The sequence below is a fragment of the Littorina saxatilis genome, linkage group LG17 (assembly GCF_037325665.1).
Source record: "Littorina saxatilis isolate snail1 linkage group LG17, US_GU_Lsax_2.0, whole genome shotgun sequence".
NCBI lineage: Eukaryota > Metazoa > Mollusca > Gastropoda > Littorinimorpha > Littorinidae > Littorina > Littorina saxatilis.
Window position 1 is genome coordinate 57,259,260 of NC_090261.1, and position 24,955 is coordinate 57,284,214.

Here is a 24,955-nt window from a genome sequence, read left to right on the forward strand (position 1 = left end):
CGATATAAGCCTCATATTGATTGATTGATGTCAAGCACCAAGTCCAATTTCCAGGTTGCTCATTCACTTTTGATAAATAAAAATAATACAAATTGGCGATGCTCATTTTGTGAAATTATTTTCAGATTGATATAAAAGCAACTTCATTCTACCTCTGTTAATTTTCCCTTCGTACTACTTCAGTGCATCTTTAGTTTAAAGTGAGGCCACCTCCAAAACTATGTTCATACCAACCATACATGATGTTGGATCTAGGCTGTTTGCATTCTTCAATTTCTTGTCAGCTGAATTTTCCTCTCAGCATTAATATTGACAGTTCTGGCTCTCCACTACTTGAACCTTTTGTTTTTCAACAGGGTGTCACATGGTGCCAAAGAGACCCATGAAACCAGGGTATCCAAAGCGTCGGCAGAGAGGCAAAAGAGGAGGGAAAAGAGGACGTTCGAGTCTTCATACTCATCACTACCTTCTAGGTTAGCCTCATTTTCATTGTCTTTTGCACATGGGATCAGCTCCATGATTAGCTAGGTCTACGTTTCCCAGGTGTATGTTCCTTCAGGTCTCTATTCCTCGAGTCCTTTATTTCCCCCCATTCCCTCTGGTCTCAGTTCCCCAGGTGTATGTTCCCTCCAGGGCCAGGGAACAAAGCCCTGCGGGACATTAACCAGGGGAAACACGGACCTGCTCCCATTGTGTCCTTGGGCTGAAGGCTCACGCTCCTATTTGTGACCAAGTGTAACCATGCTAGCCTTTCACACTTGTAAAAAACTTGGTCTGCATCGTTTTAAGATAAAGCAAGGACTTGGTTTAGATTTTGTTCTGACATGTTAGATAGTGCCTATATTGTTTTGTTTCCATCTGACTATGACTGCCTAAATGTCATCCGTTCATCTGTCCCTCCATCCGGTTGTCCATCGGGCTGTCTGTCCATCTAACTGTCCGTCCGTCTGGCTACATGTCTGGGCACGATGGGGTTGTCTGTCCCTCCATCAGGTTGTCCGTCTGGCTGTCCGTGCACGCCGGGGAAAAAACAACTTTAACGTGAGGTCACCTCCAAAACTAAATATTTCATACCTCAACAGACTGTCCATGATGTTGGAATGACTTGGATCTAGTCTGTTTGCATTCTTGTCAGCTGAATTTTCCTCTCAGCATTAGTATTGACAGTTCTATATATCTCCACTACTTGAACCTTTTGTTTTTTAACAGGTTGTCACATAGTGCCAGAGAGGACAATGAAACCAGGGTACTCAAAGCGTCAGCAGAGAGGCATGAGAGCCCAGGACAAAAGAGGCCGTATGAGTTTTCATCCGATTCTTCATACTCACCACCACAATCTAGGTTAGTCTTATCTTCATTGTCTTTTCTGTCCGGGATCACTTACACGATAACCCATGTCCATGTTCCCCAGGTCCATGTTCCTTCAGGTCTATGTTTGCCCAGGTCTGTGCACAGGCAGAAGGTATCGTTCACTGGACCCTACTTTCATAGAAAGACTACAAGGTATGTCACTCAGCTTCAAGTCGTCTGTGTTCTTGGAGTCGCTTCCTGCGGACAATTTTTGTGTTCAAGGCGGTTTGCCTCTTCCAACAGTCTGTGTAAGGTCAAATAAATACAGTTGAATGATTGTTTTAACTACATCATACATGTATCTTTAATTTTCAGCTGCCGTCTGCTGCAAGTTGTTTTTAACCATCATTTTGACGAATGTTCGTTTGCGAACCGCTACCTGTAGTTGGGAAGAAATCATGCATCCCGCACCGAATATGCATACGGGTGCTCATTGGTCTAAAACATATGTAAATATTGCAGCGAAGGGAAGCTACCCACGGGAGTTTCACTTTAGGTTTTTGTTAGGTTTTTGGTGAAGAACCGTTTGCCAAATCAAAAATAATCATCGAATATCCGGTTATTAACCAATGAGCGCATCGCACTACCAACTCCTCGGACCTACAACTGTTCAGCTTTCCCACGGGATCTAAGTGATATGCCGGCGACAGACGCGTTTTGGTCGCACAAAATACGGTGCAGCGGACAGGCAGCTAAACATAAAAGGTACAGATAGTTAGAACATTCATTTATCCTGGCATTTGTAAAGTTACAAAGAATCTCGACATTGGCAATTATTATTTGCATAATTTTTTTTGAAGTTAGTGGAGCAAGACTCGAAGCTGAGTGTCATACCTTGTAGTCTTTCTATGAAAGTAGTGGTCCAGTGAACGATACCTTCCGCCTGTGGTCTGTGTTCCCTTGGGTCTATGTTCCTTCAGGTATATATGTTTGCCCAGGTCTATGTTTCATAAGCCAGAAACACAGTCGATCAACTGCAGTTGTCCGAGAGAACCACAGTAATCCGACATTATCGGGTTTCACAAACAAAATTTCAGTCGGCCGACTGCGGGTCATCTCACCTGAAGTCGGCCAAACACGGTGATGCTCTCCCCCCAACACTGTGTTCGGCTTACTGCGGTAAACCGAAAATAAATGTAATTATCCGCACAGTCAATGACACAATGACAATGCTCACACTTTGATTATGTTTTCTCTGGCCGATATGAATGCGTGATGTATTGTGTAAAACAATTCCATCTCAAACGGCATAAATAAATCCCTGCGCCTTGAATATGTGCGCAATATAAATTGTATAAAATAAAAATTTAAAATTTTTTTAAAATAAATCCCTGCGCTTAGAACTGTACCCACGGAATACGCGCGACATAAGCCTCATATTGATTGACTTTTTTGGATTGTGAGCCAAACCTTGTGATTGTTCTTCGAAATGTATCTATCATGACGCAGTAATCCAGGAGACAAGTCAGGGTTATGTCTTGAAGACGTCACATTATGGCGTAAGAGGGTTAGACGTCACGCGAAGGAATTACTGAAAGTCTCGATCATTGTTATTTTGAGCGGGCCGAGACTAGTTTTTTCTTCCATCGCCATTTCCACGTGCAAATGAGCAAACGGAAGTGGTAATGTTGCTAAATTTAGCCCTCGACTTGGCCATTCGGATTACTGTACAGTTGGTTGACTGCGGTTGTCCGCGGGTGACGGTGATTCGCTCATGAAACGCGCTTTTCGGTGACCCGGCGATCAACCACAGTCGATCGACTGGGCCCCAGGGCCAGTTTTAATAGATAGCAGTGGAACGACTGTGGTTGATCGCCGAGGTCACCGAAAAGCGCGTTTCATAAGAATGAAAACTATTGCACGGAATCAAGTAATTTTTGTTGTCACAAGTTTTCCCCAAACTGGTCTTTGATGTAATGAAAAAGGCAAAGTAGTGACTTCATTAGTTTGCCCAGGTTCCAAAATATAATGAGTCCCCCTCGTATTGCTTTGTTTCTAGCTGACTATGACTGCCTAAATGTCATCCGTTCATCTGTCCCTCCATCAGGTTGTCCGTCTGGCTGTCCGTGCACGCCGGGGAAAAATACAACTTTAACGTGAGGTCACCTCCAAAACTATAATTTATTTCATACCTCAACAGACTGTCCATGATGTTGGAATGACTTGGATCTAGTCTGTTTGCATTCTTGTCAGCAGAATTTTCCTCAACATTAATATTGACAGTTCTATATCTCCACTACTTGAACCTTTTTTTTCAACAGGTTGTCACATAGTGCCAGAGAGGACCATCAAACCAGGGTACCCAAAGCGTCAGCAGAGAGGCGTGAGAGCCGAGGACGAAAGGAGAAAAAAGAGGCCGTTCGAGTCTTCATCCGATTCTTCATACTCACCACCACCATCTAGGTTAGTCTTATCTTCATTGTCTTTTCTGTCCGGGATCACTTACACGATTACCCATGTCCATGTTCCCCAGGTCCATGTTCCCCCAGGTCTATGTTCCTTCAAGTCTATGTTCTCTTAGGTCTATGTTCCTTCAGGTATATGTTTGCCCAGGTCTCTGTTCCCTGAGGTTTATATTTTCCACCATGATTATGTTTTCTCTGGTCTCAGTTCCCTAGTTCTAAATTCCCTGGGTGTATGTTCCCTCCAGGCCCAGGAAACAAAGCCCTGCACAACATTAACCAGGGGAAACAGACCTGCTCCCATAGTGACCTTGGGCTGAAAGCTCACGCTCTTGTTTGTGACCAAGAGTAAACCATGCTTGCCTTTCACACTTGGAAAAAACTGGGTCTGTATCATTTTAAGATAAAGCAAGGACTTGGTTTAGATTTTGTTCTGACATGTTAGATAGTGCCTATATTGCTTTGTTTCCATCTGACTATGACTGCCTACATGTTATCCCTTCATCTGTCCCTCAATTTGATTGTCCGTCTGGCTGTCTGTCCATCTGACTGTCCATCTGACCGTCCGTCTGGCTGGTTGTCCGTCTGCTGTCTGTCTATATGACTGGCTGTCTGTCCATTTGTCTGTCTATCTGACGGGTTGTCTGTCCATCTGACTGTCCGTCCGTCTGGCTGTCCCTGCACACCGGGGAAACCTAAAACTTTAATGTGCGGTCACCTCCAAAACCATGTTTCATACTTTAACCAGGCTGTCCATGATGTTGGAATGACTTGGATCTAGTCTGTTTGCATTCTTGTCAGCTGAATTTTCCTCTCAGCATTAATATTGACAGTTCTGGCTCTCCACTACTTGAACCTTTTGTTTTTCAACAGGGTGTCACACAGTGCCAGAGAGGACCATGAAACCAGGATAGCCCAAGGGTCAGCAGAGAGGCATGAAAGCCGAGGTCGAAAGAGGAAGAGAGTAAAGAGGCCGTTCGAGTCTTCACCGATTCTTCATACTCACCACCGCCATCTAGGTTAGCCTTATCTTCATTGTCTGTTTGTGTCTGGATTCAGCTTCATCATTACCCAGGTCTGTGTTTCCCCAGGTCTATGTTTCTCCAGGTCCGTTTCTAAGGTCTGTGTTCCCCCAGGTCTGTGTTTCCCCAGGTCTGTGTTCCCCCAGGTCTGTGTTCCCCCAGGTCTGTTCCTCAGGTCTGTGTTCCCAGACCTGCCTACCCTTACGATTTGGGCGTAACTTACTACGAATGTTAACCCAAACTACGCCACCATGCTTTCCAGAATGGAAGTACGATTTTTAAGAATCCAAAAGTATGATTTTTTGCATCTTATCTCGAAGTAAATCCGATCAGTATAGTTGCTTTCGCAGAGCTTGAGTTTGCGCCTGCGCGAGATCATTTAGGCAATATCCGGTCATTTCCGGTCTGTTCAGCCACAAACAAGATAGACGCTGCCGTTCGCATTACAATGAATTAGCGACGCGTGGAAAATCTGAGTCCCCACGAGACAGACGAATCTGACGAGGAAGCTTGTCACAGTGGTGGTAAAAGGATTGCTGTGAGAAAGAAGACAGCCATTCAACAGAAATACAAAGGCAGCTAAATGAAATCGTGGCCATGCCTAGGACCTTAATCAAAAGGACCAAAGCACGTCTTGTGTTCCCTTTGCCACAGTGACTTTTCGTGTGCACACATTGGAAAATATGACTGTGCATAGCACATCGGGACAGATTATCACAAGGATGCAGTACAGAGAGCTCATAGAAACAAAAAGACGTTCAAATTACCTGTTTCTTTATCAGGAAGTTGAGTGATACAGTAACAAAACTGGAGGGAGAAATTATCCGAGCAGAAGACTTAGTGTCAATGTGCAAAATGATTGCCGAATGGAACCTGATTACACTTTCTTCCAACAGATTACTCTTTTTGGCTTGACTCATTACACCTTGTAATTTTGGGGGTAGGCAGGTCTGTGTTCCCCCAGGTCTGTTCCTCAGGTCTGTGTTTCCTCAGGTCTGTGTTCCCCCAAGTCTGTGTTTCCCCAAGTCTGTGTTTCCCCAGGCCTGTTCCTCAAGTCTGTGTTCCCCCAGGTCTGTTCCTCAGGTCTGTGTTCCCCCAGGTCTGTGTTCCCCCAGGTCTGTGTTCCTCGGGTCTGTTCCCCCAGGTCTGTGTTTCCCCAGGTCTGTGTTTCCTCAGGTCTGTGTTCCCCCAAGTCTGTGTTCCCCCAGGTCTGTTCCTCAGGTCTGTGTTCTCCCAAGTCTGTGTTCCCCCAGGTTTGTTCCTCAGGTCTGTGTTCCCCCAAGTCTGTGTTTCCCCAGGTCTGTTCCCCCAGGTCTGTTTCCCTATGTCTGTGTTCCCCAAGGTCTGTTTCTCAGGTCTGTGTCCCCCCAGGTCTGTGTTTCCCCAGGTCTGTCTTCTTCTTCTTGTCGTTCGCCAATGCTAAACGTGGAGTCCAGCTCTGGTAATGAAGCTGGTGGTCTTATGAAGAGCCTCCACAGGTCCATGCAGCTTCTCATGAAGGGGCACCGGCCTGGTCCAGATCTCTCTCCTCAGGGGCTGGAGATTCCTGCAGTCCTGCAGGATGTGGGCTGCATCCTGCTCTGCGTCTCCACAGGGACACATGGGGGAGGGCACGGCTCGCAGTTTTTTGTGCAGGTGTTGTTGCATTCTGTTGTGCCCTGTTCTCAGGCGAAAAATGACTACCTGTTCAGGTCTTGACAGTTGGTGGTTGCTGTCGTGCGTTGGGGGGGGGGGGGGGGGGTTTAAGCAGAGACTTTATGACGGTTTTCATCTCTGTGGAGCTCACTGGGTTTTCTTCTTGTTCGTCCTCCGCACCCAGTTTGGCCATTTTATCCGCTTGTTCGTTCCCCTCTATCCCGCAGTGTTAGGGGACCCACTGCAATATCAATCAATCAATCAATATGAAGCTTATATAGCGCGTATTCCGTGGGTACAGTTCTAAGCGCTTGTCGAATACAGTCTTCAGACAAGTGATGTTATGAAGTGTCGTTGTAAGCTGAGGCAGTTTGTTGTTGTTGACTGCTTGCAGCACAGACAAGGCATCAGTCAGGAAGACAACTTGGGTGTCGGGATTGACCTTGCTGCTGATGGTATTGGCTGCGTGGATAAGCGCTTCTACCTCTGCTCTGTAGTTGGTGCAATGGAGGCCAGTTGGTATAGCCTCTGCTTGCCACTCTCCACTGGGGTGTTGGATGTAGACACCAGCTCCTCCTCTCTTGACGGCATCTGTGGCGGACCCATCTGTAAAGACCCGCATCCATGCTTCTTGGGGGTATCTTTCGTCGAGCATGGCAAGTGTCACCTGGCTTTCTTCTGCACATCGCTCTGTTCATCTTTTGTTGTGAGATGAGGAACTGTGGTCTGGATGGACACGTTTTCAAGGTTGTTTTTCCAGGGTGGTTCTTCAAGGGAGAAGTGTGATGGGTGAACCAGTTCAGGCATCTTTGCTTGGTGTTCTCTCTTCAGGGCCCGTGTCTCAGTTGCAAAGCTTGATCTCTTTAGCCTGCCAGAAGAGAGCTGCTTTATCCTTGCATTCATTTGGTGGTCTGGAATGCACTGGTACTTGATGTCTTGTACCATCGCTTTGCATTCTCTTCTCTTGCTGAGTGGAGGTATGCCTGTTGCATCTTGTCTATTGGGGTTGTCTTCATAGCGCCTGTGATGATTCTCATCGCTTGATTTTGGACTATCTCTAGGGTTTGAAGGTGCGTCTTGGCTGCTGTCATCCAAGAGCTAGATCCGTACTCAAGGTGAGGTCGTACGGTCCCCTGGTACACTGTCTTGAGGATCTTTTCGTTTGCGCCCCATTGTGATCCTGCCAGTTTCCTCATGATGTTCAGTTTTCTTCTGGCTTTTGCTTCCGCATTCATGATGTGATGTTGCCATGTCATGCGTTTGTCATATGTGACTCCGAGGTAAGTTTGCTGGTCTTCAAACTTCAGTGGCGTGTCACCCAACGTCAGTCTTCCAGGTTGTACTTTGGCGGAGAGTGTGAAGAGAGTAGCTGTTGTCTTGTCTCTGTTGATGGTTACACACCAGTTGTCTGTCCAAGCTGCAACTTTCTCGAGGGCAAGTTGCATCCTGTAGGTCGCAGTTGTTGCATGCTCCTCAGTGCACCAGAGAACAAGGTCATCAGCATACAGTGCTGCATGGACTCTACTGGGCAACTCGGGCATTCAACAGAAATACAAAGGCAGCTAGCTAAATGAAATCGTGGCCATGCCTAGGACCTTAATCAAAAGGACCAAAGCACGTCTTGTGTTCCCTTTGCCACTGTGACTTTTCGTGTGCACACATTGGAAAATATGACTGTGCATAGCCAGGGCCTAGCATTGTAAGCTGTTCGGCTTACTTTACGCCGAAATAACATCTCCAGTACGCGGAACTCGATTTGGTGTACTCCGAAATGCAAAAACCTGTTATTCCCAAACGGTAAACCCAAACAGTCCCAGCTTTCGTTTTGTGCGCTGTTCGGTTCAATTCTCAATCGGTTTGACAGTTTGCTTGAGCACGCACTTCCTGTGGCATCGCGCGACCATGCTTTGTGCCGGTGTTTTGTGGCTCTAGACTTGAAATAATGTCTCGAAGCGACATTGTTGAACGTGGTCAGCCATTCAGTGACAAAGAATCTAGGTATTCCTGGAAGTGGGAATGGCACTTTCAGGCCAAATAACACAAGATTGTCAGTTTTCTTGTTTTCTGTCTGTGTTTTGCTTGTTGGTGAAGGCATAATTTAGTTGCTCAATCTTCTTGGGGGGGGGGGGGGGGGGGGGGTCATTTTAGGTAAAAAAATCTCAATTTATTTTTCAAATTTTCTATGAGTTTTTTTCTATTTCACCACTATATATATTTATATTTCTTCTTTTTTTTCCCCCACCAGGGGCCAGACCCCCGCCTTTGTAAGCTGAACTCACTTTTTCCAATGCTAGGCCCTGATAGCACATCGGGACAAATGATCACAAGGATGCAGTACAGAGAGCTCATAGACGTTCAAATTACCTGTTTCTTTATCAGGAAGTTGAGTGATACAGTAACAAAACTGGAAGGAGAAATTATCCGAGCAGAAGACTTAGTGACAATGTGCGAAATGATTGCCGAATGGAACCTGAATACACTTTCTTCCAACAGATTACTCTTTTTGGCTTGACTCATTACACCTTGTAATTTTGGGGGTAGGCAGGTCTGTGTTCCCCCAGGTCTGTTCCTCAGGTCTGTGTTTCCCCAGGTCTGTTCCTCAGGTCTGTGTTCCCCCAAGTCTGTGTTTCCCCAGGTGTGTTCCTCAAGTCTGTGTTCCCCCAGGTCTGTTCCTCAGGTCTGTGTTCCCCCAGGTATGTGTTCCCGCAGGTCTGTGTTTCCCCAAGTCTGTGTTTCCCCAGGTCTGTGTTCTCCCAGGTCTGTTCCTCAGGTCTGTGTTCTCCCAAGTCTGTGTTCCCCCAGGTTTGTTCCTCAGGTCTGTGTTCCCCCAAGTCTGTGTTTCCCCAGGTCTGTTCCCCCAGGTCTGTTTCTCAGGTCTGTGTTCCCCAGGTCTGTTTCCCTATGTCTGTGTTCCACAAGATCTGTTTCTCAGGTCTGTGTTCCCCCAGGTCTGCTCCCCAAGGTATGTGTTCCCCCAGGTCTGTGTTCCCCCAGTTATGTTTCTCAGGTCTGTGTTCCACCAGGTCTGTTCCTCAGGTCTGTGTTTCCCCAGGTCTGTTCCCCAGGTCTGTGTTCCCCCAAGTCTGTGTTCCCCCTGGTGTGTTCTTCAGGTCTGTGTTCCTCCAGGTCTGTTCCTCAGGTTAGTCATCCCCCAGATCTCTGTTCCCTGAGGTCTAATTTCCTCTGTGTCTCTATTTCCCAAGGTCTATATACTAATAAATAATGTTGTGTGTGTGTGTGTGTGTTTTTTTTTAATGATTAATGTGTCCATCACCTTCGCAATATACTCTCACTCTCTCTTTCTCTCTCTGTTTTTTCCCTCTATGTCACTCAAACTTTGCTTGCAACAACTGCATTTTTGAATATAATTCTTCCTGTCCAATTGTTGTGAGTAAGATTATGTTGTCTCACACTCTTACCCTAACCTTTGTGGGATGTTGTATTCTGCAGATTCAGGATGCCGATCATCTCTTTGCCAGCCAAAGCAAGTCCTTTCAAGTGACCATTCAAGTGACCATTCAAGTGACCATTCAAGTGACCATTCAAGTGTTCAGTTTCCTGCTCTACTCAAAGAGGCACTGTCAGGTGGGGGGGGGGGGCGTGGGGGGTGGGGGCGGAGATAAATGCAAAAAACATTGTTGTATTTTTTGCCAACAAGTCAATGTAAAAATGTCTACCCACCTTGAATGAGTTCACAAAGAAGAGCCAGAGGTAGCTCAGATTTTGGCAGTGAAAAAAGAAACTTGCTTCGCCGACAAGCTTACCTTGGATCCACGAGTCGTCGCCATCTTGAAACTGCAACTCGTCAGTAACTAGAGTTATCTGTCCTTGGGCTGTGTGTTTCGGCAAGTCGGAAACTTTTTCACACGCTTTGGTGTGTGAACTAATATACACACAAAATTGACGAAAGTGCACAAAAAGGTTCCAGCCTTGAAAACTTCTGAGAACCCTCATTTGACACTTTTCTGCTAGAAACAGTAGTAAACAAAGTGGGTCCCTATTTCATAAACCGACTTTTTTTTAAAACAGTTTTTTGAAAAGGTAATTGGAAAAATGAAAGACGATGACATTTTCAGATTCGCTTCTCTTAAAAGGCTGCCCTTTACGTAGCGTTCATTAATTAATTCCTATTGTTTACATGTGCCAATAATGTTATAAAACTGTACCTAAAGGGATATAATAAAGATTGGCTGTAGCTTTCGAACACAGAAAAAATTATTGCAGTATTGCAAAGTGGTGTTGATAGTGTCGAATGTAAACGGAACAGTCTCAAAGTGAAAGTGGATGTTTTCCGGAAATTGCGAAGTTAACAAGAATACAGAAAAGCTCGCTTTCCTGCTTAGCACAATACACTACCGCGCTAATCTGGCGTGTCAATATCACTACGTTTTGCACGTGGAAGGTGAGCGATTACCCCCCGCGGGTTAGGGGGAAGAATTTACCCGATGCTCCCCATGTCGTAAGAGGCGACTAACGGATTTTGTTTCTCCTTTTACCCTTGTTAAGTGTTTCTTGTATAGAATATTATATAGTCAATTTTTGTACAGAATTTAGTCAAGCAGTATGTAAGAAATGTTAAGTCCTTTGTACTGGAAACTTGAATTCTCCCAGTTAGGTAATATATTGTACTACGTTGCAAGCCCTTGGAGCAAATTTTTGATTAGTGCTTTTGTGAACAAGAAACAATTGACAAGTGGCTCTATCTCATCTTCCCCCTTTCCCCGTCGCGAAATAACCCTTCGTGGTTGAAAACGACGTTAAACACCAAATTAAGAAAGAAAGGTGAGCGATTTCCTTCACGCGGGGATTGACGAAGCTGTACTGTCTGTGTTGACAGTCTAAAAATAGCCTAAGTCCTGGAGAACTGTTGCTAAACATAGCAATAAACTTTATAAAGAATTAATTATTTCTCGTAATTGGTAAGGACTTCAAACCTAAAACTTTGCAGGAAGCTTAATTTATACATCCCCGCAACGATGGGAAAAGCCCTGGAAGTAATTAAAATTATTAAATAGGACTATGTCAGCCTTTAAAGTATGGGGAAAGACTGTTCTCAAGAAGACACATTGATAAGTTGCAGACTCCCCGAACTTGGAAGACTTTCTAAGATATTGAGGGATACGTCTGGAATGATAATTAGTACTATCAACCAGGCTATAGCATGGTTACACTTGGTCACAAACAGGAGTGTACTCCGAATGATATGGTTTTTGGAGACACTGGAAGATAGTCAATGTTTTTAAATTGCTATATGTGTGTGTTACAATATTGGTTGAAAATAACAATAATGAATGAAAACAGGATACCAAGAAAAGCGTATAATATGCTCTTGAAGTTGGATGAAAAGGATTAAACAAATTGGGCCACCAATGTTCACCTGGGTTTGTATAGATTTGGATTTGTATGGGAAAACCCAGGAGTTCAGTCAATCCCTGTATTTGTTCAAACATGTATGCAATGGTTAATTGATTGCAATGTCAAAATTGGTCCAGCCGCAAGACCCTTGCAAGTTTTCGAATGGGATTAGCAGTTACAGAGCCAAATAAGCACAGCCATGATAAAACTAAATTAACTACGGCATTTTTCTGTCCTTTTTGTAAAACATGTATTGAAAGTGATGTGCATTTTGTATTTGTATGCCTAGCGTATGAAGATTTGCGTGCAGAGTTGATTGCAGCAAAATAATACAGGATACCATGTATGTTTCGATTGTCAACACAATTGTACAGTCACAGAACCCTGCGCAGCTGCACATGTTAGAAAACTGGCCATTTTTTATTTGAAAGCCAAAAACACAAAAAGAAGTTGTATTTGGTTAAGTTGATGGTATTGTAATACGTTTTGTCCAGGAAAACTATGTCAGTTTATTACATGACAACATTTGTTTTATTGATCACACGTTCATATTTTTTGCAAGAGCGTATATATAGTTATCGTATGTTAAAAAGGTATGTGAATATGCGGATGATTGGGGAACAAATGCAGCGGACATGCATGTGAAATTCATGAAGAAGTGTCAGATATGCATGCACATGTGACTAACCCAGTACCCCCCGTGGGTTAGGGGGAGTCCCATATTGGTTGGGACTAGAAAGAATTTACCCGATGCTACCCTGCATGTCGTAAGAGGCGACTAACGGTTCTGTTTCTTCTCTTCTTTTGTCTTATTTCTGCCTTACCAGTCCTTTCACCTATATTTCCTTCCAAGAAAACTCTCCCTACTATTCCCTGCAGTTTTCCAATTCTTTTCTTGTTGTCTTATTTCTACCTGACTGGATCCATCACCTTTATTTCACTTACCAAAAGTCTTCTTTTCCACATCCTTATTTCTCTGCACCCCGCATGTCGTATGAGGCGACTAACGGATTCTGTTTCTCCTTTAACCCTTGTTGAGTGGTTCTTGTATAGAATATAGTCAATGTTTGTAAAGATTTTAGTCAAGCAGTATGTAAGAAATGTTTAGTCCTTTGTACTGGAAACTTGCATTCTCCCAGTAAGGTCATATATTGTACTACGTTGCAAGCTCCTGGAGCAATTTTTTTGATTAGTGCTTTTGTGAACAAGAAACACTTAACAAGTGGCTCTATCCCATCTCCCCCCTTTCCCCTATCCCATCTCCCCCTTTCCCTCGTCGCGATATAACCTTCGTGGTTGAAAACGACGTTAAACACCAAATAAATAAAGAAAGAAAGACTAACCCAGTATCAAGTATGCCTGTGTGCCGAATATTTTCATATGAATTTCTGTTTGTTAATGTTATGGTGTATCACCCTATTTATGGGCTGAGGAATAAGTATTCTTGAGTCCTGAATACCTGAGGCATGTACATATATACTTTTATGCAGTATATGCTTTTGTTTTCTTCCAAGACAAATTACCAGAAGGAATGTCACTAGTTTTCGTATACTGTTTGAATTCCATGGACCATTTTCACCAAAGGGATTACTGAATAATCTCATGTCTGTTGTAAATTTTGGCCCATGACTTGTGGAGATATTACAATTTGGTGAAAATTAGGCTCGTTTTATGTAAAATATGCTGATTATTTGTTATTTTAGTTTCATCATTTTTCATAAATGTGCTTGGTTAATGTTTCAAATTAAATTTGCTGTTGTAGTTCATTCGGTGTTTTGCTCACAAAAAGTGTTTTGTCAGTTAACATTGATTTAAATAAAATTGGCTGACTAAACTTGATCCATTTGTCTTGAGTGTTTGCATCCATGTCTATAATAGGAGCGTTACAGACTTCACAAATAATGCTACAAATTGCGGATTAGCCAATGGACGAATGAATGTTCTGTTGAATGTTGAATACTGTACAGAATGCATGACCTTTTTTCTTTTTTTTTTAATAGTGGTGAGGCCCTCTACCACCAAAACGAATGTTTAGTCCAAGGCCGAATGCATTAATATGCCTGTGGCTAAATGGCTTTTAGCCATTGGTTAGACATTTATTTGTAACCATAGGCTAAGAAATTCCATTTTCGGACATAGGCTCATTCCTGAACATCACAATTCGTATTTGGTGTGGCGGCAAATTTAATGTGTCCAGGCTTATTATGACTTTCCACAATTGACGATGAGTTACTGATATCGAAACGCACACACACACACAAGAAACAGGGGCGGATCACAGCATGGTTAAGAGGGGGGGGGGGGGGTTCAAATGTCTTTTAGGGAGAGTTCGACAACGCGAAACAGTTAATTGAGGACGCGAAGTGTTTAAACCATCTAGGGGGGTCTGGGGGCATGGCCCCCCCCCCCCCCCCGGAATTCCTCTAATACACCTTCCAAAAAGTATATTTAGGAAGACAAATTTGGATCAAAACAAGGACAATTGACCAATCTGGTGTAACCTGAGACAGCAAATTGCCGACCTACTTTCTAAAACTGTCACTTAAAAGACAAAGGCCTGCTCCTATAGGGTCTGGGGGCATGCCCCCCCGGAACAGTTTTGATATAAATCAAGGAAAATGGAGCAATCTGGTGCAACCTGAGCCATCAGTTTTTCTTTGTTTTTAATTTAAAAAAAAAATTTAAGCGGGGGGGGGCGGGGGGGGGGGGGGGGGGGGGGGGGGGGGGTCCGGAAACCCCCCCTGGATCCGCCCCTGAGAGAACAAGGTGGAACTTCCAAATTTAGGCTCCAAACAGCAGAATCAGGTTTGGAACCCAGTTTGGTAGTTTGGTCGTCGGTGTGTATCTCAAGGAACCCACTAGTACAAAAAAGAAACCCACTTTTCCAAACTTTTCCAAAGTCAGCAACATCGAAGTTTGTTTAGATATTTTTCTTTTTTACTCATATTCGGATCATTTACAACTAAATGAAGCTGTATAGTGCTTTTTGAAGTGCTCACTAGTTTAGAACATGTGGAACCCAGTTGACATAATGTTAGCAATAAACCCAGTTGGGTGGCCTTGCATGTATGTGTGTGTATGTGTATGTGTTTGTATGTATTTCTGCGAGTGCCTGCCTGTCTGTGCGTGCGTGCGGGTATAATTGTGCGCGTGTGTGCGTGTGTGTATGTGTGTGTTCGACGGTTTGTGTGTGTGTGTGTGTGTGTGTGTGTGTACCCCCCACACACACTATTATGAGCTGACTATTTGCGCCTTGATATTTTATTTATGTTCTTACGTTTTATGTTGTTTATTATGATTCACCACACCCGAGTTTCTCGTAATTGAGATAATAAAGTGGTCTATGTCTATGTCTATGTCTAACACACATGCACACACGCGCGTAGGCTAAACAAATCCAATCTTGACTTTTAACTTTATATAAACATACATCCTGTTCACAATTAGCGAGGACAAACATAATTTACAAACACCTAAGTACAACAATTTATTTTTTGTAAAAATTCGGACACACATTTTCCCAATTAATATGAAAGTCACTGAACTTATCTTCTTTTCACTACACCTTATATCTTGATTCCCAAAAAATTGAGTTCTGCCTTTTCAAATTTACCAGTAACCCAAACGTTCGCTCTAACCAACCTATTTTGTCCAAAACAGTTTTACCGATGCACAATCATTAAAAAAAAAAGAGGTTTAACATAACCGACTTCGCTACCACATAAACACATTTTTTTTATTCTCCCCAACATTCTCATCAACAAAATCATTATTATAGACAGTCATTCAATTTCAAGACAATCATCACAGCTTTGAACCGACCTTTTCGTTCAACCAGTGAAAAACAACTATAGTAAAAGTTACAGCGCGATCAACGTTCGCCCATTTACGAACTCTCGATGAGATTTGTTTCTTTTGGTCGCCAAGCCTACCGTTTACAAACGCATGCGCACTAATTTGGATTCCCCCAATTTTCTCGACCTTGACCTCAGGAATCTCAAAGCCACTACTTCGGCGTTCAAGTTAGCTCGTGCATACCGAGTAGCTGGCAACTTTGCTTCTGAAGTTCCCACTTTCAAAGTTAATTTCCAGGGTCTCTCACTTGACATCATTAAACGACGATATCGCATCTTAAGGGTCCTTCCCATCTAAAAGAAACATCCAACGCATACTACAATTGCAGGACATTCCGCGATCCGGTTTTAAAGGCAGCTCATTGGGAAATGAGCTCAGACACAATATCGAAGACGTGAAATGCGTCAATCGAGCAACTGTTGTAACTTGGCTACAACGAGACGGTCGGCTACCTTGCACCATAGACACGAAAAATCTGTTCCTTAGAATGAGTTATCATGTAACTGAAACTATACTTAAAAGTTACTTGGTGATTTTGACAGCTTGATAACACAAGTCCGAAGACTTTAGACATGCTACAATGTCTTTAATCGAAGAAAGTTTGCATTCTTGGCCGAGTCAATGCAGCCCGCTCGAAAATTACTTCCCTTGGACGCGTGACGTCAGCCGCGGAATCGGCCGGGTTGAACGGTGCTCTCTTTATGCCGTGTAATGGGCGCAATCGGGTTGTCTAGTCAAGCCCTCAAGCATACTTCACGGGTAGGTGAAGAGAAACTTAGGATGGGGTGACTTCTCCCAGGCCAAAATTTCGCAGTAAAAAACGGAGTTCATAACATGTCTTCTGTCCCCCTCCTGCTTTTGTTCCACTTGAACCCTGTTTTTGTTCAACTTATTGGCAGATATTGTCACGCGTCGAGGAACACAAACACACACACACACAAACACACTCACACACAGACACACACAGACACACAGACACAGACACAGACACACACACACACACGTGTTATCACACATATACACACACACACACACACACACACACACACGTGTTATAACACACACAAACACACACACACACAAACACACACACACACACACACACACACGATAACCATCACAAACACAGTTTGACAAATTCATCTTTGATTTTTTGCGGCCGAACCCCCCTCCCCCATTTTCCACACTAGATCCACTGTTTCATCTTTGTCTCTGTCTCTCTTCCCTTTATCTTATCTCTATCTACTTGAGTGAGTAACTGAAGATGTATTATCATCATCTCTTTCCTAGATTTTCCCACCGACAGAGTTGGCTTTTGTCTTGAATTCAGTATCTCACACGTACACGGTAATTGGTGCGACACCTCAAGCGGACCTTCTTCATAAGTGTACAGTGTCTGATGACAAGGGACACGAGGGTCTGTGGTTGAGCAACTTTATGGTTTAACCGGGTGGACTGGAGGAGTAGCAACAGCATGTGAACCACTTTAGAAATGACTTGTAAAGGTTGCAGTCGGTCAGATCAAAGAAGAGAAAATGTGAACGTGGGTCTTGAGAAGATATTACCATCCTAATACTTTACTTTGTGCATGAATCAATCACGCGTACAGCATTACAGATGTCCAGCTGTAGTCTACATTGTAGTGTAAACTTCACAGCGGCCTTATCGGCTTCCTCGAGTGACGTCACAGCAAGGCTAACGCTGCGGCGTCTTTCTTGTGCTGACAGAGTTGTCGGTCGCGGATTTTGAGTCGTTTCGGCCTGCCAACTGCTTTGTTTTTTTGCGGATTGTAAGAACTAGCAGAAAGTTTCACGCATTTTAATGGTTTCAAACTAATGATGAAATAGGTGTCTTCTTCTGGACCAAATCAACAGTCTTTAGTTGAATCAACTCGGAAAACTCTTAAACGCGTTTTTGCACGCGACTCCGCGCATTTTTGAGACCAGGCAACCCGACAGCTGCCCTTTAAACAAAAGTTCAACATACAGTAATTCAACCTCGAGTAATTGTTGTACGTATTGTGAGAACGAAATTGATTATAATTTATTCAATTTTTTTTTCTCCCAAAAATTATGTTTATTTGGAAATGCGTTGAGGATAAAGTGAATTGTAAATATAATATGATTAACATTACCGTTAAGGAAGTTTTGTTAGGCGTGTTTGAAAAGTCACAATGTTTCAAGGCAATAATAAGTTATGTGAATTATTTGATAGTGATAGCCAGAATGTGTGTTGGTATTTATTGATATGGTTCCCCTCTGGATATTGTAACCATTTGCCGCCATTCGTCTATTGTTGCGAACATTAGCAACATGCTCCTAGTATTCGCAAAGAAGGCATATTTGAAACTTTGTTCGCAACGTACTCGTAAGTATTCGCAAGCCATTCGTAATCATCGCAATGTATTCGTAGCGCTCGCAAGACATTCGCAACCAATCGTTGGGTCTTGTCCTTGCGAACATCTTGCGAATGGTTGCGAATGCCTTGCGAGAGTTGCGAACGCCTTGCCAGCGCTCCGAATACATTGCGATGATTACGGATGGCTTGCGAATACAGTTTACGAGTACGTTGCAAACAAACATATGCCTTCCTTGCGAATATCAGAAGCATGTTGCTAATGTTCACAACAATAGACGAATGGCGGCAAATGGTTAAGAACATTTACGAATGTCTTGCGACCATGTCCCAATCATTACGAATTATTGTCGAATTCTATTCGCAAGGGCAATTCGGCATAGTGTAAGAGTAGCATAAGTTTATGTGGCTGACCAATATAAGCACAACGTAATAATAATTCTCTGACAGCTGTTTAACTTTGTTCATGGTGTTGGTGTTGTTTATTGTCATCGCCGTTATTGTTCAATGATTTCAATCTGTTGACATAATCATTAGAGTGCCACGTACTATATCATTTTGTATTTCATGTATATTTCATTCTTTCTTTTGCTCTGCTGAGAGATTTTTTATAATCTATTTACATACAAATATATATATTCATTGGTGTACTTACACTTTACTTAACTGAGTGCACGGCAAGTCTGCTTTTCTTTGATGTCATACTCTGAAACGCTTCAAAGAGTAGTACTGCTCAGAAGATATCAATGTCGCCAAAGGGATAACATTGCCTATTTAATGAAATAGGCAATCAAGTATCTCTCAATATACCACATTTATTTAAAAATGTGTTTTAGATTTTTAGATTGTTCTCGGTATTCGAAGTTTGAAACTATGTGTGATAAAGACGCTGTCTTTAACCTTAATATGGTAAAACGGCAATACCCGTGAAAGCGCAACCCACGCACGCAGAAGCAAACCAATATATCTAGTTCCATTCACAATTGTTCAATAGACAATTTTGAAACCTTATCAGCACTCTCATGAGATGCCCATTAGTAATCAAGAGTACACTTACTTCGACACTGAGATCAAAATAGAATTATTCTGTATGTAACCATGTTGCGAAGCGTGCTTCTGCAATTCAAATGCACAACGTTTAATGAAGGTATTTGAGGTGTCCAAAATCAATATCATTTGGCCACATTCCACAGTAAGCTCCATTGAACATAAACTCGGGTTTACGCGATGACTAGAATTTCGCCACAAAAACTTACTTTTTTTCAATGAATAGGGTTTAGCTCCAAGACAGGTCAAACATGGTCTCCACATTTTGTTCTTTTTCTTCAGAACAACGTTCCCTGAATATAGCCTGGAGCTAAACTAAAGCTGGTCCGGCTTGATCGGTACGTTCATAATAAGTTTAGTTACAAGTGGACCATGCAACACAAGTTAATAACAACCATTGGCTGCAGTCGACACGCAGCCATGCTTCATTTAGGCTTTTCCAAGAGGTAATATTACAAAAACTAGAATTTGGAAATCTGGGAAACCGTTCAAGGGAAGTAACTAACTAGTGCTGTAGTCGTGCAAACCTTGCACACACAAACACACAACAACAAACAAACAAACAATGTGTGTGGTGTATTGATTTATACATCAAAGGCACACTGTAAGTTGTAGTTTAGGTAAATACAGGTAATGCTTTTTTCCCTACCCAGAATTCCCTCTGGTTTTGGAGAACTTGAAGGCTTCTGTTTGTGCGATGACGCCCGATGCTGAGAGCCACTGAGGAGCAAAAAGTACTTTTAAGATGATCCACTTAGTATAGAATAAGTCAACCGTTGATGCTTCTGCACTCAAAAAAAGCATTCTGTACATCAGGTTCTCTTTGGGGAACCACTCTATAAGTTGTTCAGGCCTGCTTATCTGAAAGGAGCATTTCTACCATTGAGGAAAACAAGTGCAACTGGGATAGCTCAATAAGAAGTTGTGACTATAAGCCAATATTTTGATAAAAGGTCTACATCTGCGTTGGTAGTTTGAAACTCGCCTTCTTCAACTGCGATCCTTTGCGGCAACTCCCAAATGCACTTGTTTGTGCAAAAGTGGCATTTTACATGTATGGCCACCTCCCCCTCCCCCGCCATTTAGGAATTCATGCTCCATTTTCGGTGGATGGGTGGGAGGAGTGGGGGGGGGGATGACTCAGTCAACTTGGATATCGGTCAATGAAAAGATGTTGTGATATACGGTGCTTCGTTGGTATTTCTGTGTTCATACTTTCTTTCTTTCTTTATTTGGTGTTTAACGTCGTTTTCAACCACGAAGGTTATATCGCGACGATGTGTTCATACAAGACAACTGCTTTGGAAAGTAAGCTTCCAGTTGAAAATAATCCGGAATATCTTACATCTGAAATACATTATGACACATACATTTACTTGAAATGGTTTTGTTCTTGTTGTTTTTATTGTTGTTTTTATTGTTGCTGCTGCTTGTGTTATTGTCGTTGTTCATGTTATTGGTGGTGATGGTATTGTTTTCCATTTTACCTTTTGATCATTTGTACAGATAAATGGTTTTATGTCTGAGTGTGACATTTGCATTTTCACTGTTTATATTTAAACTTAAAAGTATAATACGAATATTGAATGTACACAATTTTATGCAAATAATTGTATTGTCTACTTTTGAATTGCATCTGTAACGCAATTTTGCTATTCTGATATAAACGTGGGGGATTCGGGGATTGTGATTGGATGTATACACACAGCCCTAATTTGGCTAGTCGGATCTATTATTTTATCATTTTGGTGTTAAATATATAAATGTAATGTAATAAAAAATAATACAAAATAAATAAAAAAGGGACAGATCGAAACATTTTGATGTGTGTATCAGAAATAATTGTTAAGGACAAATAAGATATATAAGAAATAATTGCTAGGGGAAAATAACATTGATAAGAAACTATTTTTGATTTAATAGGTGTTTGATTTATTTTTTAGGCATTTGTTAACTATTTATCGGTCATTTGTTGTATATCTATTTATTTTCTGTTTTCTTTTCTTGTGAACAAACATACCTATTTATTTTTTAAAGTATTGATTTATTGATTATCGATTGATTGATTGATTATTTTTATTATTTTATACGACATAAATATATAATGAAGATGTTGTTATTGATTCATATCCCTGTTTGAGGCATATCTATCGTCTCATATCTTCAACATCGATAACACTTTATAACTCCGTAGGTTGACTAGTACATTTGAGCTTAAATGAAATCAACATTGCATACTTCAGTTTAAGTTAATATTGAGATTGAGCAGGAAACAGAGGGACCTCCAAAATGAAACCAACATCGTAGAAAGTTCCTTATGCTCTGCCCATAAATACGGAATAACCACTCCTGATTGTGCAAAATCACCTAAAGCGTGTGATTTGCCAGAGAAGACCAATACTGACACGTCACCTTTTACGCAGATAAGATGAACAATCAGACTTCCGTATCGATCATTTAAATCATCAAATTGAGTTGTTGTCGCTGTCAGTACATTATTTAACTCTATTCTACTAAACGCTAAAGCTGGGCAGGAATCAATGGTTTTCAACTGCTTGTTTTCTACCGATGAGTCTTTGACAGGTCATTCGTGTCATTGTGTAGGAATGGCTCAAGCTTTGTAAGCAATTGTTCAGCTTGCTTGATGGTGAATACCGTAAAGGGGCCAACCCTCCAAGCGCACTTATAGCAGTACTTATTCGGCGGCGTTCTCTTATTGATCGAAACAGCAACTAATTTATGCAGATTGTTTGGCAGGTACTTACGACAACCTAAATGGCGTGTAAAATGGCCATGTATGTAAATGCCCACTCGTGTAAATGAGACACTTGCACGTTGGAATTGCTGCCCAAAACCGCCGAAGAAGTAGAAGAAGATGATGGTTTCTTATTCTTCACAGCACTGATTCCAGTAGTGCTCGTTGAGGTTCTAGTGAGACAAAATTTGACTCGGTCTAAATCTTAAATAGGCTTCCTGTCGGCGATTGTGCTTACTTTTGCTCTTCAAAAAAAGGTAAAGGTAAAGGTATTCCCATAACCATTGATGACAAAAACGGTGTTTGGTGGTTTCTTGCCAGACAAGCATTTTTTTCTCGGTCCGAGGGGAACACATCGGCTTCTGCCATATATTTATCAACCTCGGCCTTAGGCCCAGATCGACGAAGATGAAACAGAAGACGATTAGCTCCACTCGGCGACCGAGGTTGATAAAGCTATAGCAGAAGACGATCACATAAGCTCAATTCGGACCGACCAAAAAGCTGGTCTGACAACAAGCACGCCAACATCTGAAAATGTATCCAATGAACATGAGATTTCCCTTCTTTGAGGCATATGACGTCAGAGCCCGACCAAAACTCAGATTTAAGCGGTTAGCTGAGACTTCAAAGGAACCGGTTTTTTTCATATTAGAGATAGAGAATACTACATGGCTTGCTGTGTCGTACCAGATTTACACGAGTTGTTTTTTTAAATAGTGAACTGCGAGCGAAAGCGAGCTGTTCACTATTTGAAAAAGCAACGAGTGTAAATCTGGTACGACACAGCAAGCCATGTAGTATTCTGTTTATCCTACATTATATACTTCTGTGCCAGATCTAACTAAAAGTCACCGACAGCGCTATTGCCTTTGGATCAACCCGCTTTAGAACTTCAAACCACTTTACTCAATTTGACATTCATTCCTCCGCCATGACACACACTCTCAAACTAGGACAAAGTAGTTCGCCTTTGTTAACACTGTTAAGTTTAATATTGAACATTGATGAAATAAATTCGAAGAACGAAATCATGGTCACTTCAAAATATACCAGATAAAAAGAAAAGCAGTGGCCACAGGATAAAAGAAACCAAATGGAACAACAACAGCAAAGCATATCCTTCCGCGATAGGATAACAGTCAAGTCGGAGCCAGGCGAGTCGACAGCTTTCAGATGGTCACTTCTCGGTTTGGTGACTGCACAAATATTGGTTGATGTTGATGGTACCAACGTGCACAGGCCCTGCAAACAGTGTTGTTAGCGTTTGCTGGGATGTGATTGCCTAGTGGCTGGAGTTGAAGTGGCCGATGCGGGCGAAACCAATGTGTCGTCTGCCGACACTGGCGACAGCTCCGAGACCGGTGCAGTGCCGTTTAGTATCACACTGAAGCCACGGTGTTCCTCTTGAGAAATGCTGCTGTAATTGTTAATACTCTGGACGTTTTTGTGCCAAGATAGCTGCATTATTTTGGTCGGAGGAACGTTATTCTCGGAAAGTTTCTGCACTAGGAACTTGCGTGCAGAGTGGTTGGTGTAGATCTACCTCGGGTTGATGATCCCAGCTTTTCTGCACATGTTTTTCATGGTTGCTGACAACTTGTTGACGCCGACAGGTTGGCGCTTGAACCATGGACATTCTTCAGATGCAACTTTTGTGTTTGTTGCACAATAGAAGGGGGAACTTGTCTCGGAGTAACCTTTTGGTCGGAGAGCTGCGTATGTTTTGTAAACTGCGACAGGGCAGCGCTCATCGTTCGACGCCCAAGCTTTCGGACAGACATCACGCACAGACTTTGGATTGTCGCCCTGGCATGTTTTGGATTGTCTTTCGCAAAATTGGAGATATTCTCTGCCATTACTGTCTTCATGTAAGGACACGTCTCCCCACTGCATGTGCCTGTGAGGAGTCACGCTCGGCTGGGCTGCCCAGATCAAAGTTGACTGTGTTTTGCCACCACAGAGTATTCAGGATTGCTTCTGGATCTGCGACTCGGAGCTGTTTTGTCTGCCACAGCTTGTCAACATCTTCATGTTTCAGCGGTTGACCCCTGTTAGGTAAGTTGCCACAATTAACCTTCCTGTTTAACAATCTTCTGCTTTGTCTTCACGACTTCTCTCAGTTAACGGATGCACAGTACTTTTTAGACTTCAACTGTCGATGGATGCTGCTAAGAAGGCCCCTCAGCGTGGATGGTTTATACTCTTTGCCATCCGGTTTTTTCAAACTCATGAAAAAAGAGCAGAGAATTTTGCATAATTCTTGTGGTTGGATGGTGCTAATCACACCTAATGTTTCTTTTGTCCCCGTGTTTCGCCATAAACGTCGATAGGCGACGTATATCGTAAACCGTTTTTCGGAGAGTGTTCTTGTTCTTGTTTGTCTGAACGAATGAGTCTATTGGAGAAAAATTATAAATCATGGATGACTCACTCTTTTCTTCATCGACTTTGTCATTCGCGTCATCACCAAACATGTCTTCGAACAGCTCATCACTCAAAAATTCGTTCAGTGTTGACAAATCGGTTTTCGTGACAGTTGCCATTTTGTTGCAAAAGTAGTTCTTCATGAATGTGTAATTACTAATTTACATAGCTTGACCGTCCGGTTGATCCCATGTACTACTAATTTACATAGCTTGACCTTACGGTTGACCTCATTTACATGATATACACACGTGTGATTTGAACGATTTTTATCTCACGGGTATCTCTCTCACGTATGTAGGATAAACATGCGTACTAACTCACAGAACAAATCACGTCTGCAAAAAATGAAGCTATGTGCAGAACTACTTGAAGAGGGAATCCTAGCCAAGAGACAAGCTTTTTTTAAGTCATCTAAAGTCGGGAAACATGCCCTTAATGGTTTCACCGTGAAGGCATTAAAAACATGTATCTTCGGTTTCTGACATTGTGCAAAGAAGGGTGAAGATAAAGTATAGAGAGTTCATTGTTTTATTTCATGTTCATGAACGTATTGTTTTTTCTCTTCATGGAATGGTGATAATCAATAATTATAATCTGTACTTAATGTATGGAATAAACTTTTGACGTCGCACTATTTTTGTGGAGCATTAGGTTTTCAGTCTGTGAGAAGGCGCTCGCACGCGTGTATGTGTGTGTGTGTGTGTGTGCTTGCTTGTGTGTATTTGTGTGTATATGTGTGTATGTGTGAG

General features: G+C 42.4%; 1 protein-coding gene across 1 annotated transcript; it reads left to right on the forward strand.

Moving 5' to 3' along the window:
- Positions 1-257: 257 nt before the first annotated feature.
- LOC138952589 (uncharacterized) lies at positions 258-23,187 on the forward strand. The gene is made up of 6 exons (XM_070324276.1): positions 258-473; positions 1,210-1,341; positions 3,612-3,753; positions 4,626-4,771; positions 9,860-10,009; positions 23,066-23,187. Exons 1-6 carry the CDS (start codon positions 365-367, stop codon positions 23,185-23,187), a joined length of 801 nt encoding a protein of 266 aa, XP_070180377.1. The 5' UTR covers positions 258-364.
- The last annotated feature ends 1,768 nt before the right edge of the window (positions 23,188-24,955 follow it).

Coding starts and splice junctions, on each gene's coding strand:
- LOC138952589 (XM_070324276.1), top strand. CDS start 365: ATGGTGCCAAAGAGACCCATGAAACCAGGGTATCCAAAGCGTCGGCAG. Junction 474..1,209: donor TACTCATCACTACCTTCTAG/GTTAGCCTCATT, acceptor GTTTTTTAACAG/GTTGTCACATAGTGCCAGAG. Junction 1,342..3,611: donor TACTCACCACCACAATCTAG/GTTAGTCTTATC, acceptor TTTTTTCAACAG/GTTGTCACATAGTGCCAGAG.